At 34.7% G+C, this 13,403-nt stretch overlaps 2 protein-coding genes across 6 annotated transcripts; one reads left to right on the forward strand and one right to left on the reverse strand.

Annotated features, from left to right (window-relative positions):
* Positions 1-222: 222 nt before the first annotated feature.
* On the reverse strand, positions 223-4,392 carry zgc:113372 (uncharacterized protein LOC569258 homolog). Of its 2 annotated transcripts, none has more exons than XM_056477712.1 (3): positions 4,107-4,392; positions 2,693-2,918; positions 223-2,278 (listed from the first exon to the last, which is right to left on the reverse strand). In XM_056477712.1, exons 2-3 carry the CDS (start codon positions 2,856-2,858, stop codon positions 1,872-1,874), a joined length of 573 nt encoding a protein of 190 aa, XP_056333687.1. In that variant the 5' UTR covers positions 2,859-2,918; positions 4,107-4,392; the 3' UTR covers positions 223-1,871. The 2 variants fall into 2 exon arrangements, with proteins under 2 accessions (XP_056333687.1, XP_056333686.1); XM_056477711.1 differs by having other exon boundaries at positions 2,693-2,927.
* A 168-nt stretch (positions 4,393-4,560) lies between these two features.
* Positions 4,561-11,629, forward strand: LOC130245041 (gastrula zinc finger protein XlCGF7.1-like). Of its 4 annotated transcripts, none has more exons than XM_056477672.1 (3): positions 4,561-4,684; positions 7,080-7,375; positions 8,797-11,629. In XM_056477672.1, exons 2-3 carry the CDS (start codon positions 7,216-7,218, stop codon positions 9,630-9,632), a joined length of 996 nt encoding a protein of 331 aa, XP_056333647.1. In that variant the 5' UTR covers positions 4,561-4,684; positions 7,080-7,215; the 3' UTR covers positions 9,633-11,629. The 4 variants fall into 4 exon arrangements, with proteins under 4 accessions (XP_056333647.1, XP_056333649.1, XP_056333648.1 ...); XM_056477674.1 differs by having other exon boundaries at positions 7,139-7,375; XM_056477673.1 differs by lacking the exon at positions 4,561-4,684 and adding an exon at positions 4,693-4,781.
* Positions 11,630-13,403: the final 1,774 nt, after the last annotated feature.

Here is a 13,403-nt window from a genome sequence, read left to right on the forward strand (position 1 = left end):
GCGGGCCGCCAATTGAATAGCCCTGCTCTAGACTACTATATACCTTTAAAAAAAAGAACAAGCTTTTAAAAAAATATTGGCTTTTTCATTGAAGTATGATTTGAATGATTTTCATTTTTGTGCAAAGATTTGTATGTAGAACGCTATAATAGCTTCTGTTGTTAAACTGTCTGAGATATGAACAGAATGAAGTGACTGATTAGTTTTATTTTAAAAGTTGAGTTTATTCATTAATAAGTTTAATATATACAAAGATATCACAGCACTACGGTGACCTGGAAGTGCAAAACAACATTACAAAGCGTAAAACACTTTCATAAGACACAAATATATAGGAAAAACAATTTAATCCAAAGACAAAGCAAATTTACATTTTAGAAGAAAAAAAATTAACAAGACGCAAAACACTTTTACCAGTCCCGAAACCAATTTACAATGACAGATTCTTCATGGAAAGGGAATGTACCACACACTGGAAGTGACGCGGAATGTACCACACACTGGAAGTGACGCTGAATGTACCACACACTGGAAAATATCAGCTTGTGTGTGACTTTGTAGACAGAGGTTAACATGAGTCTGCAACTATAAAAATCATGGTTTGATCAACTGTGATAAAACATTGTTTTGTCATTCAGAGCTATTCTGAGAAAATGTCAACGTGAGAGTATGTAGAAACATGTACACGCGATAAATATGTGCAATACTTTCTCATACGCACTTGTACACAGCACCTTATATCAATATACAATGCAATACTTTCTACATTCGCACTTGTATACAGCACCTTATAACCTGTATATTTATAACAATCTGTACATACAACTCAACATCCAGGTTTCTTGACTAACCGCATCTGTTTAAAGTTTATCTTTTTTTTTTTTTCCCATATTTATTATGTGTTGTCACTTTATGTACACTGGAAGCTTCCTTAGCCAAAACAAATTCCTTGTGTGTGTGAAGCACACTTGGCAATAAAACTGATTCTGAGTACTGGAAACAAGTTAACACGAGTCCACAACCAAAGCACAACATATGTTGATTGATAAAGGTATCATTCTTTCATAAGGCTTTTGCCAGAAGATATCAGTGGCTGAACAACACTTCTGTGCATATAACTTATTCATAACACAACAAAATCTACACCAGCTTTGTGTGACTAAAATAGTTTTAAAACAGATCATTACCTGTCTAAAAGAAATACTTCAGCTATGTTGTCACCTTTCCTCCAGTGTGCAAAACTAACTCCAATATTCATTCAGGATTTGTTTTACCGCTGTCACTCTCTTGTGCACGTAAACCGGTGTGTACATGCAAGTGGAGGATCTGTCAGTATGAAAGGGGAGCGCAGATGTACAAATCTACATTTGTTTACAGACAGTTTGGGCTACTAATCAGAATTTTAGTCCTGACAAATTTTAATTGAATAAACATTTTTAGTCTTATGCCTTAAGAAAATTTTGCTGTCAGGCTTCTGTGAAGACTCAAGTGAAGCGTGGACATAAGGAGCTACTACTCAAAGAAAAAAGTCATTAGAAGTCAAGATTGCTATGGGCTTATAGTGGTAACCATTTCTGTGCAATTAATCAAAGCTCAGTTTCAATTTTGGCCTCTACATCGATTATGACGAACAACAATCGAGATAAAATGGTTACTATAATAATATAATGGTTATTAATGTTCATATGCCTCCCCCTTCCCAGAAGTCTGCATTCATTCCTCCAAAAAAAAAAATCATGTAAATTAAGTCCCTACCAATATCAATAGCATCTACATCCACCAATATTAAAAGCACATCGTCTCTTATGCCTATGTTTTCTGATGTACAGGCATGAAACATCAGTTCCACATAAGATTTTTTAGTGCTCCATTTAATTTAAGTGTCCTGCTTTTCTGTGCATGTTTGTATGTTTCTGAAGTTGTGACAACTGTGTGAACCGCTTCAGACACTGCTGACATCTGTAGGGTTTCTCTCCGGTGTGAATCCTCTCATGGCATTTTAGGTTTGGTAACTGAGTGAAGCTCTTGTCGCAGTGTGAACACTTGTACGGTTTCTCTCCGGTGTGAATCCTCTCATGTCTTTTCAGGTTTTGTACATGAGTGAATCCCTTGCCGCAGTGTGAACACTTGTAATTTTTCTCTCCCGCGTGAATCACCTGATGCCGTTTCAGTTGTCCAGCTGTAACAAAAGTCTGACTGCAGGTCAAACATTTCTTCCGTCTTCTTTTCTTTAAATCACTTCGTTCATCATATTCGCTCTCCTCACTTTCGCTTAAGTCTGAAATCACAGTAAATAATATTAGCAAGTCTTTTAAGACTGGAGCAAAATATGAAGTGAAAGGAAACCGGGACTGACTATTGTAGATTCTCCATCTTTAATTTTGATAAATTGTTTTCTCTAATTCAATGTCAGATTTACAACATGTAATTAATATCAAATTCTGGATAGAGGATTGAAAAAATCTATCTGAACAAGACATAAAACAAATGTAAACAATTAACAGCTTAGATCATATTTAGTTAGTCCTCATAATAGTAAATGATTATTAATTATGTTTCACTCTTCTATTTTTATTACATTTGTAATCTTTTTAATGTATACTGCACAGAATAAATAAGATGATCTGTTCAAAGGTTTTTATCCTGAATATTAATCAACATCATTAATAAAGGATTAGATATAGACACCAACCTGTTGATTCTTCAGTCTGTTCTTCAATTCTGCAGAGTTCTGGATCACTCATGTTCTCTCTGTCCTCGGTCTCTTCCTGTTTAATTCTGCAGGGTTCTGGATCACACATGTTCTCTCTGTCCTCGGTCTCCTCCTGTTTAACTCTGCAGGGTTCCGGATCACTCATGTTCTCTCTGTCCTTCAATAAACTCTCAGGAGGAGGAGCTTTATAGATGGAAGAGCAGATCTGCCAAGACTAAAAATATTTCAGTTAATATTTTCTTGTAATTAACTTAATTTAATGCAACTAATTAACTTAATTTTAATTTTTTAAATTAATTTAATTAGTTGCATTAAACTTAGTTTTAATGCAACTAATTACAAAATCATTTTGTTTTTATATTATCTGAAATTCAACTTGTTTTGCAAAAAAAGAGAGGGAAAAAATAGGTTTAACATATCAAATATCAATATACAGGCAAGCAATCAATTTTTTGTTTTATAGAAGGCAAAAAAATGCTTGTTTGATAGTTACAGATTCATTTTATAAAACATAAATACATAATTCAAGGCAAAATTATTAGCCTTTTAATTATAATTTTAATCAAATATTTTCCAAGTGATGTTTAACAGGCCAAAGACATTTTCACAGTAGTTCCTATTAGTCGTTTTTCTTCTGGGGAAATTCTTTTGTTTCTTTAGCTGAAATAAAAGCAATTTTTAATTTTTCAATACAAATTTTAAGGTCAATATTTTTAGCCCCTCAAGAAACTGGCTACATAAACAGAGGTAAAATTGGTTTTATATTCGGATATTCAGACTTTCTCCTTAATAATATAATTACAGAAAAGTATTATTCGCAAATTCTAAATAGGGAAATCATATTAGCAGCAAATGACCATCAAAGTACAACATTGTTCACAGTGAATTAGATAGTGTTAATGTTGTTTTGAATTCATACTTGCATGCTAATTATGATCGAATATTCAAAGTAACATGGTAAACAATATAGAGACTTCTAAATGAACGAATGTGCAAATATAAAACCAACTTTACCTATATTACATAAACCACTGTTGTCCAATGGCTTGCCTAATTAACCTTACATGTTACGCCTTTAAACTGCACCTCAAGCCAAATACTAGTATCTTGCCAACTAGTAAAATACAACTATCATTATGGCATAGGAAAAACAATTTTTTCTATAATTTGCAAATAATACTTTTCTGAAATTATATTATTAAGGAGAATGTCTGAATATCCGAATAAAAAAAACAACTTTAACTCTATTTCACTAGTTCATTGCTATACACTGGACCTAGAATGTATCAGAGTAAAACGGCAATGCTAATTCCTATCAAATATTCAAAGTAACATGGTAAACAATATAGGGACTTCAAAATAAACGAATGTGCGAATATAAAACCAACTTTACCTCTATAAATTGGAACTCGTCCAACTCTCTCAGCAGAAACAAAAACAGTCGTCTTGAAACTAGCTTTTTCTACGACTTTATGCCTTTTGTTGATCTCCCATTAGAACGCGCAATGACCGATTTCAATCCATAACAAACCAAAAGCAAAATGAAGCTTGACGCGCGACGTCGACAGTCTTTAGAGAGGAAAACTACACTTCAAACAAAAGTATAATACAGTATAATAAAGAAAACAGCTAGTAGTAATCTGCTTGTGGACTCTAACAGATCCTGCTTCTTCTTCTTACGGTTTACGGCGGTTGACATCCATCATCGTTCCGGTGCACTACCGCCACCTTTTTTTGTGGAGGAACTGTTGTTCAGTCTGTACCATTGATCCACACTCCGGAGCTGAAGATGGCGGTAATGCACCAAAACGATGATGACGTCAAGCGCCGTAAACTGTAAGAAGAAGAAGAAGCAGGATCTCTTTGAGTCCACACGTAGACTGTTGTCTGTTTTCTGACAAAGTTTGATTAATTCCAGTGTCGTCTGCCCTTGGTCGTCGGCTCTTCGCGCATCACTGGGACCAAACAACAGTAAATAACATTTATATCTGCTTGCTAGAGTAAAGGGGCCTTTAGTTTGTACCACAACGCTATCAAGCACCCACAGGCCCGCAACGTGTGGATAGGGGTAAAGTTTTTTTTATATTCATATATTCACACTTAATAATATAATTTCAGAAAAGTATTCTTCGCAAATTCTAAATAGAGAAATCATATAATAAAATTATTAGCCTTTTAATTATAATTTTAATCAAATATTTTCCAAGTGATGTTTAACAGGCCAAAGACATTTTCACAGTAGTTCCTATTAGTCGTTTTTCTTCTGGGGAAATTCTTTTGTTTCTTTAGCTGAAATAAAAGCAATTTCTAATTTTTCAATACTAATTTTAAGGTCAATATTTTTAGCCCCTCAAGAAACTGGCTACATAAACATAGAGGTAAAGTTGGTTTTATATTCAAATATTCACACTTTATCCTTAATAATAAACTTTCAGAAAAGTATTCTTTGCAAATTCTAAATAGGGAAATCATATTAGCAGCAAATGACTATCAAAGTACAGCATTGTTCAAAGTCAATTAGATAGTGCTAATGTTGTTTAGAAGTCATACTTGCATGCTAATTCTGATCGAATATTCAAAGAAACATGGTAAACAATATAGAGACAAATAGAGAATATAAAACTAACTTTACCTCTATTTATATTATTCTGGGTCGAGTGTACAGTACTGAACTATTAAACGAAATAGAGGTAAAGTTGGTTTTATATTGCCACATTCGTTCATTTAGAAGTCTCTGTATTGTTTACCATGTTACTTTGAATATTCGATCGGAATTAGCATGCAAGTATGACTTCAAAACAACATTAACACTATCTAATTCACTATGAACAATGTTGTACTTTGATGGTCATTTGCTGCCAATATGATTTCCCTATTTAGAATTTGTAAAACATTACTTTTCTGTAATTATATTATTAAGAAGAAAGTCTGAATATCCGAATGTGAAACCAACTTCACCTCTATTTGAACGAACATTCTGTGATGTTGAGTAATTGAAGTAAACGTTACGTCAATGACTGTACATTAATTGTAAACAGTTTATGCTTTAAAAGTGTAACAGTGGTTCTCATTTCATAATTTGGGTCCTGAAGAAAAATAATTCATTGTTTTATTAAGGGCAAAGTTGGGCACATATGGACACATTTTGGCATTTAGTAAGTACAGCCAAATTAAAAAGGGTAATACAGACTAATTTATCATGACGTACTGTTATGTGCATAATGTACATTTGTTACGGTAACTAATAATAATAACTGAGTTTTGGTTACAATAACGATATGAAATTTTCATTTGTGTAAACTTGAAGCTCACTGTAGTTCAAATCTAAATGTGAGCAAGCATTTACAAATCTGCACAAAAAAATGTCAAAGTGTTAATCAAACATATTTTAATGTTAAATTACTAAAATATGCTTTATATCCATTTTAATTTGACTTTTTTTGCTGACCTTCTTTAATCTATTGAACAAAGTTTATTATTATTATTAAACAATATTTTTAATAACTAACTTATTTTGCCTTTGCCGTGATGATGGTACATAATATTTTACCAGTTAGAAAGGTACTAGTATTTAGCTTAAAGTGCAATTCAAAGGCTTAACTGGGTTAAATAGGTTAACTAGACATGCAAGGTTAGTAAGGCAAGTCATTGGACAACAGTGGTTTATGTAGCCAGATTCTTGGGGGACTAAAAATATTGACCTAAATATTAGTTTTCAAAAATTTAAAGCTGCTTTTATTTCTTATATAAGTCACTTGAAAAATATTTGATTTAAAAAAATAAAGAAAGAAATTAAAGGAGGGCTAATAATTTTGTCCTGAACGATGGATATATATATATATGAGGTCAGATGCTAAAACATCTACATGCCATCAGAAATTTTCTTCTAATATTAGCATTTTTCTCAGGTTCCATTCAGTCATTTCACTTTGATGGCAAACAAAAGGTTATTTTCAACACTTTTAACATGAAATAACTGAACATAAACACAAGAGGTTAAAAATGCTCATTGTAGAAGAAAATTTCATTTCAAAACTCATTATATGCATTTCTAAAATAAATATATAACTACCATATATAATATGGTATAAGTTTTATACATAAGTTTTATACATAAGTTTTTATAAGTAAATCTGTTTTTTACTAATTTGTAAGTTTCTTGGTTTATTCTTTTTGTATTCCTATATTAATATTTGATATGTTCAGCTTGTCATTTTTTGCAATAAAACAGGTTAAATTTTTGATAGCAAAATAACAAAAAAAGATTGTAATTAGTTGCATAAAAAATTGAAAGATTGATTTAAGCAAACATAAAATGTTGGTTAGAAGAAGAATATATTAACTGAAATATTTTTAATCTTGGCAGATCTGCTGTTCCATCTATAAAACTCTTCCTCCTGTAGTGAAGCTCCTCTTTCCTTTCAGTTCAGCTATAAATACTGCCCTTCCCATCTGGATGAAGTGAAATCTGCAAAGAGAGTTTATTGAAGGACAGAGAGAACATGAGTGATCCAGGACCCTGCAGAATTAAACAGGAGGAGACCGAGGACAGAGAGAACATGTGTGATCCAGAACCCTGCAGATATAAACAGGAAGACACAGAGAACATGAGTGATCCAGAACCCTGCAGAATTAAAGAGAAAGAAACTGAAGAACAAACAGGTTGGTGTTTATTTCTGACCCTTTATTAATGATGTTGATGAATATTAAGGATAACAACCTTTGAAAAGGTCATCTTATTTATTCTGGACAAATGTAAAAAATAAATAATAGACACAAGCCCCTTTCACACATGCAGACCTTTCCAGAAAATGTCCGGTAATTTTCCATAAAGGTCTGTATGTGTGAACAGGCCCTTTTTGAAAATACCAGTAAATTTGTTCTGGCAATTTTCCGGAAGGAGAAGTTGTAACATTTCTGGTGATTTGCCGAAAAGAGCGCGTTCACATCTAGAACGTGCTAACGTGGGACGTATACTTTAGCCTAGAGTTTCCCAACCCTGTTCCTGAAGAAGGCACGCCAACAGTACACATTTTCATTCTCTCCCTAATCAAACACACCTGAAACAACTCATCAGAACATTAGAAGAGACTCCAAAACCTGAAGTTAATGGGTCAGATGAGGGAGACATCCAAAACATGAACTGTTGGTGTGCCCTCAGGAACAGGGTTGGGAAACACTGCTTTAGCCAATCAGAACACCCAGACGCATTCACATCCACGTGGTCTATGAAAATAAAAGCTTTTGAAATTTTTTCCAGACACATTTAGCTGCTAGATGTCAGTCAGAAAACGTTTCTATGTTCCTTCGTAATGGCAACTGTGTAAAAAAAATTGATAAAATGCTTACGATGAACCGCAGCTTGTTTACCTTCAAGCTCTGCACGTGAAGGAGCCGGTGAGCCCCAGCACACATGCACATTATGAAAATCTCAACATGTGAAAGTGTTCCTCCAAATGTTTTCGTATAAGTTGTTCACAATACTTTTCCATTCACTTAATTTGTAATGTAGTCAAGTTTGTAAACACGTAGCTGCGGTTTGCGTTTCTGCCTTTGAATGTCTCACAAAGCAGCCGCATGAATGGTTTCACTTTTATTTAACGCTCTAGCATCAAGAAAAGACAGACCCCTTCTATGTTTACAAATACAAGCTTTGCCATTTATAGGTCATTTCTGGTTAATGATGTCAAAATGTACCTGTATTTTGGAATGGATGCGTGAATGGTCTTTTCCGGAAAAATTACCGAACGTCCGTGCCTGTGTGAACAGCGCTTTTTTTTGAATTCACTGGTAAAGTCGTTCTGGAAATTTACCGGTATCACTGTGTGAAAGGGGCTTATATCTGTAGGTTAGAAAGAAGAGAGTGAAACTCAATTACTAATTATTTACTATTTTAAGGACAAACTAAATATGATCTGAGCTGTTAAATGTTTACATTTGTTTTATATCTTGTTCAGATATATTTTTCCACTCCTCTAACACATGTTACAAAACTGAATATCTACAATATTGCCGGTTTCTTTTCACTTCATATTTTGCTCCATTTTTAAAAGACTTGCTAAAATTATTTACTATGATTTCAGATGTAAAAGAGAGTGAGGAGAGCGAAGATGAGGAACGAAGTGATTTAAAGAAAAGAAGACGGAGCAAATGTTTGACCTGCAGTCAGTGTGGGAAGAGTTTTGATTGTAAAAGCTATTTTAGGATTCACATGATGATCCACAATGGAGAGAAACCATTTAACTGCACTCAGTGTGGGAAGAGATTCAGACAATCGTCACACCTCAATCGACACATGATGATCCACACTGGAGAAAAGCCGTTCACATGTACTCACTGTGGGAAGAGGTTCAGATATTCATTAAATCTTAATCTACACATGATGATCCACACTGGAGAAAAACCACACAAATGTGATCAATGCAGCAAAACATTTTTGTCGGCTACGCAGCTGAAGGACCATCTTAGAGTACACACAAAGGAGAAACCTTATTCCTGTTCTGCGTGTGAAAAGACTTTTACACTGCAGTCAACTTTGATAAAACATCAGAAGATCCACACTGGTGTGAGAGAGTTTGTGTGCTCTGAATGCGAGAAGGCTTTTGTTACAGCTGGACAACTGAAACAGCACCAGGTGATTCACACTGGAGAGAAACCTTACATGTGTTCACACTGCGACAAGAGATTCAGTCAAGTGCAAAACCTGAAAAGACATGAGATAATTCACTCTGGAGAGAAACCGTACAAGTGTTCACACTGCGACAAGAGCTTCACTCAGTTACCAAACCTAAAATGTCATGAGAGGATTCACACTGGAGAGAAACCCTACAGATGTCAGCAGTGTCTGAAGCGGTTCACACAGTTGTCACAACTTCAAAAACACACAAACATGCACAGAAAAGCAGGACACTTAGCTTAAATGGAGCACAAAAAAGACTGAATGTGGAAAGTCTATTCATTTACCTTTAACAATATTTCTTTAGTTTGTCGTTCATCTCTTTCTATGAATACTACATTTATCTAATATGTCAGGATACAAACTTTATTTCTGCAGATCTGGATATTAAAAATTGAATCAATGGTGTAGATGTGCGTTAGATATTGGTGGATGTAGATGTAGTTGCTTTTGATATTGGTAGGGACCTAATTTATAGAGGTGTGAACCTATACTGATCTTACGGTTCGGTTACGATTATCATGCCATCGATTCGGTTGCTCGCTCGGGAGCGATATTATGAGACAGCCCACTCCTGTTAAAATTACACCAGAGTTACCGAATGCTGTCGTGCTTTATTTGGAAATTTATAAGGAATACATACAGCCGAGAGGAAAAGAGAGGGAAGTGAAAGTCACGCCAGCAGGTGAAATGGGCCACAGTGAGAGAGAGAAATGGGAGTACTTTCATTCCCTCAATCGCAGAGAAATAGGGGCTTCTGCTGTAAGTGCCAGTGAAAGACTTTCCAGAAAACACACACTCACTGAAATTTTTGAAGTAGTTGGCGCCTGTAGTGTTGTAAAATACCCGCGCTCGCCTCCCTCGCGACAGAGCGCATATGAGATAAATGACGTCAGTACATAATAACCGGTTATTATTATTACTGAAACGATACCGAATTGTCCGCGTCTGTATTGCGGTGCACCGAATTAATTTTGACACCCCTACTAATTTACATGATTTTACTTTGTGTAGGAATGAATGCAGAATTATGGGAAGGGTGAGGCATGACCATTAACCATTATACTATTATAATAGCTAGGGCTGCAACAACGAATCAATTAAATCGATGAAAACGATTACTTAAAGCGTTGGCTACAAATTTCATCATCGATTCGTCGTGTCACGCGACACGGAGACGTTTGATTATTAAAAAAAAACTTTAGTTCAGCGCGGAGCGGAGTGAACACGGCCTCTTTCGTGCACTGATACAGAGTTCGGCGCCTCATAGACAGGGATGAGGAGGAAGGGAGTTCAACAGCAGGGTCTTACTTTTGTTCCGTTTTGAAGTGAGGACCATAAAGCCCCTGTGCTGATGTTTACTTGTTATCCAGCTTGACAAGTTAGCGTTAGCTCGTTAACCTTTTAGAGCGGCAACTGAGAAAATCAAACTGAACTTTAGCGCGACGTCTGACTGATGAAGTGCTTCTTTTTTTATTATTGTTTTTCTTCGAAAACAAAACCAGCTTAACCCTGCTGAGAAAGACATGTCATATTATCACAACTATGTAGCGTTTTACACATGTAAATACACACAAGTACTAGTAAAACAATACATTTAGAGTTTGTAAAACACACAAGGAACTCTAACAATCCATTCGAATATAATTTGCCGATGTGTTTTATTCATATCAGATACACATTACACATAGTGAAAGTAACTAAAGTTCAATCTACTCTTCTCCAAGTTCACCAGCCACTTACTTGCAGGTACTTGAGGAGTAACTGGTGAATTTACGTGCTGAATCCTGCGTGTTCTGCTTTTTATGAATGAGGCAAAACGTGCGGCCGCAAGTTAAAATGGCGTCGACCATCTCATGTTATAGATCAAGATCACTTACACGTTTGTGTGAACTCGTAAAACTTCTGTTCGAGATCTCATTAGGATTATTTTTCTAACCCAATTCACAAATAATTTAACTTAAGCAATCACTTAATTTTGAGTTTTGTTTTCAGAAAACAAGACATAATTTCTTATGCTATTTCATGTCTAGTATGTATCTTGATTTTAAAATATTTACATATTTGGATCGATAACAGGACAAAGCTATTTTTATGATATGCTGTAATAAATTTGAATGTCAGTGTTTTTTATAATTTATCGTGTATATGTAGTAGGGCTGGACAATAATACGATATCAAAATATACGCGCTAGTTTTTTTTTTCAATAATGGTTATATGATTTTTAACCCCATTTCCAGTATTTTGATATAAATTTGCTTTATATATATATATATATATATATATATATATATATATATATATATATATATATATATATATATCTATATATATATTATTGTATGTATAAGATCTTCTACATTGTGTCATTTGTCATTGAATGACTTTCAGTGCTTAGCCGTTAGAAAGAGCGTGATGTCACTTGCATGATGACGTGCATCACAGATACGCTGCCAGCTCTCAGCAGTTGGTTAAACTCCTTCGCAGAAAGTTTTAGCTACAAAATGAGTACCCTGAACACAGATGTGAATGAACAAGCTTCCACAAGTAAGAATCCAGACGAATTAGTTGATGAGAGAGGAAAGACGAATGCAGAGGTGTGGAAGTGGTTCGGCTTTTTAAGTTCCGATAAACGTGTAGTTTCAGTGCTCTGCAAAATGTGCGGAAGAGTGATGCTGACTAGCAGCGGGAACACCTCAAATCTTTTTCGCCTAATAGAACATACTGAGATAGTCAAAAGTTGAGGCATCATAAAAGTTTAAGCCAACCTGTAGCCTCACCATCACCACCATCCACCTCCGCGACACCGAAACCAGCGATGTCGGAAGAGAAGGCAAGCAAACACAGATGGCTATAAAGCACCGTATAGGATTTAAATCAAACTTCGCTTATCAACAAGTGCATATACACCTATAAATTCCTCGCATATAAACATATACTATTGAATGTTCAAAACATGTACGAAATTTGCGCATATACATGCATATACCAACATACGCACGCACATACATATAAACTTGATCCTTGCATATACCTGATCCTCACATAAACACCCAAATTAACACTCGCTGCATGCTGGCATATAGCACTCGCACAAACTTACAAAATAAAATTCACAAACATATTTATCAGGAATCTGGTTATTGCAAAGCTGATGAAATAAAAAGAATGAGATTATCATAGGTATTAAATCTGTTATATAAAATATTAGTCTATATAAAGGCTACATAATATATGTATAAGAACTATTTTATGTTAAACCTTTTAATTTACTTAGGGAATTACAAAATATAAATAGACAGATAGAACTCTTAAAGGATGTTCAAGATGAAAAGCAACCAGAATACAAATATACTCAAACTACTCTTTTTGTATTGCAAATATTAATGTAGCCTATACCCTTTTTGATTTTTTTATTATTATAATTATTCTTTTTCTGTTTTTTTTTTTTACAATGTGGATGTCATTGTGAGATTTTGGTATTATTTTTATTGTTAAATTTTCAGCATATACAAAACAAAATGCTATTAAAAATTTCTGTTCATCACGTTGGTCAAGCTAATTATTTCACCTTTCTTGTTAGTAAGGGCTAAATTAAAAGTGAAATGTTTTTGCACTGTTTTTATTTTTTATTTTTAAGTTGTAAGAGCCTGGTTGTTATAGACTCTGCAGACATTTGTATGTAGACATCCATTGTGTGCGTTCTTGGCAGTTTTTTCCTGGCTTTTTTATATTTTCCATATTGATATCGGAATTATATCGTATTGACCGAAATTAAGAAATATATCATGATATAAATTTTTGCCATATCGTCCAGGCCTAGGCTTTAGCCGCCATGTGCCATCTAGACCAGGCATGTCCAAGCTCGGTCCTGGAGGGCCGGTGTCCTGCAAAGTTTAGTTTCAACCCCAATCAGACACACCTGGGCTAGCTAATCAAGCACTTACTAGGCTTTCTAGAAACATCCGTGCAGGTGTGTTGAGGAAATCAGCGAACTGTGGACACGCCCCCAA

The sequence above is a fragment of the Danio aesculapii genome, chromosome 17, assembly GCF_903798145.1.
Source record: "Danio aesculapii chromosome 17, fDanAes4.1, whole genome shotgun sequence".
NCBI lineage: Eukaryota > Metazoa > Chordata > Actinopteri > Cypriniformes > Danionidae > Danio > Danio aesculapii.

What these genes read in the sequence shown, in the direction of transcription:
- zgc:113372 (XM_056477712.1), bottom strand. Translation starts at nt 2,858, where the DNA reads ATGAGTGATCCGGAACCCTGCAGAGTTAAACAGGAGGAGACCGAGGAC. An exon ending in ACAGACTGAAGAATCAACAG is followed by an intron (nt 2,279 to 2,692) that starts GTTGGTGTCTAT and finishes CTGTGATTTCAG; the next exon opens with ACTTAAGCGAAAGTGAGGAG.
- LOC130245041 (XM_056477672.1), top strand. Translation starts at nt 7,216, where the DNA reads ATGAGTGATCCAGGACCCTGCAGAATTAAACAGGAGGAGACCGAGGAC. An exon ending in AGAAACTGAAGAACAAACAG is followed by an intron (nt 7,376 to 8,796) that starts GTTGGTGTTTAT and finishes CTATGATTTCAG; the next exon opens with ATGTAAAAGAGAGTGAGGAG.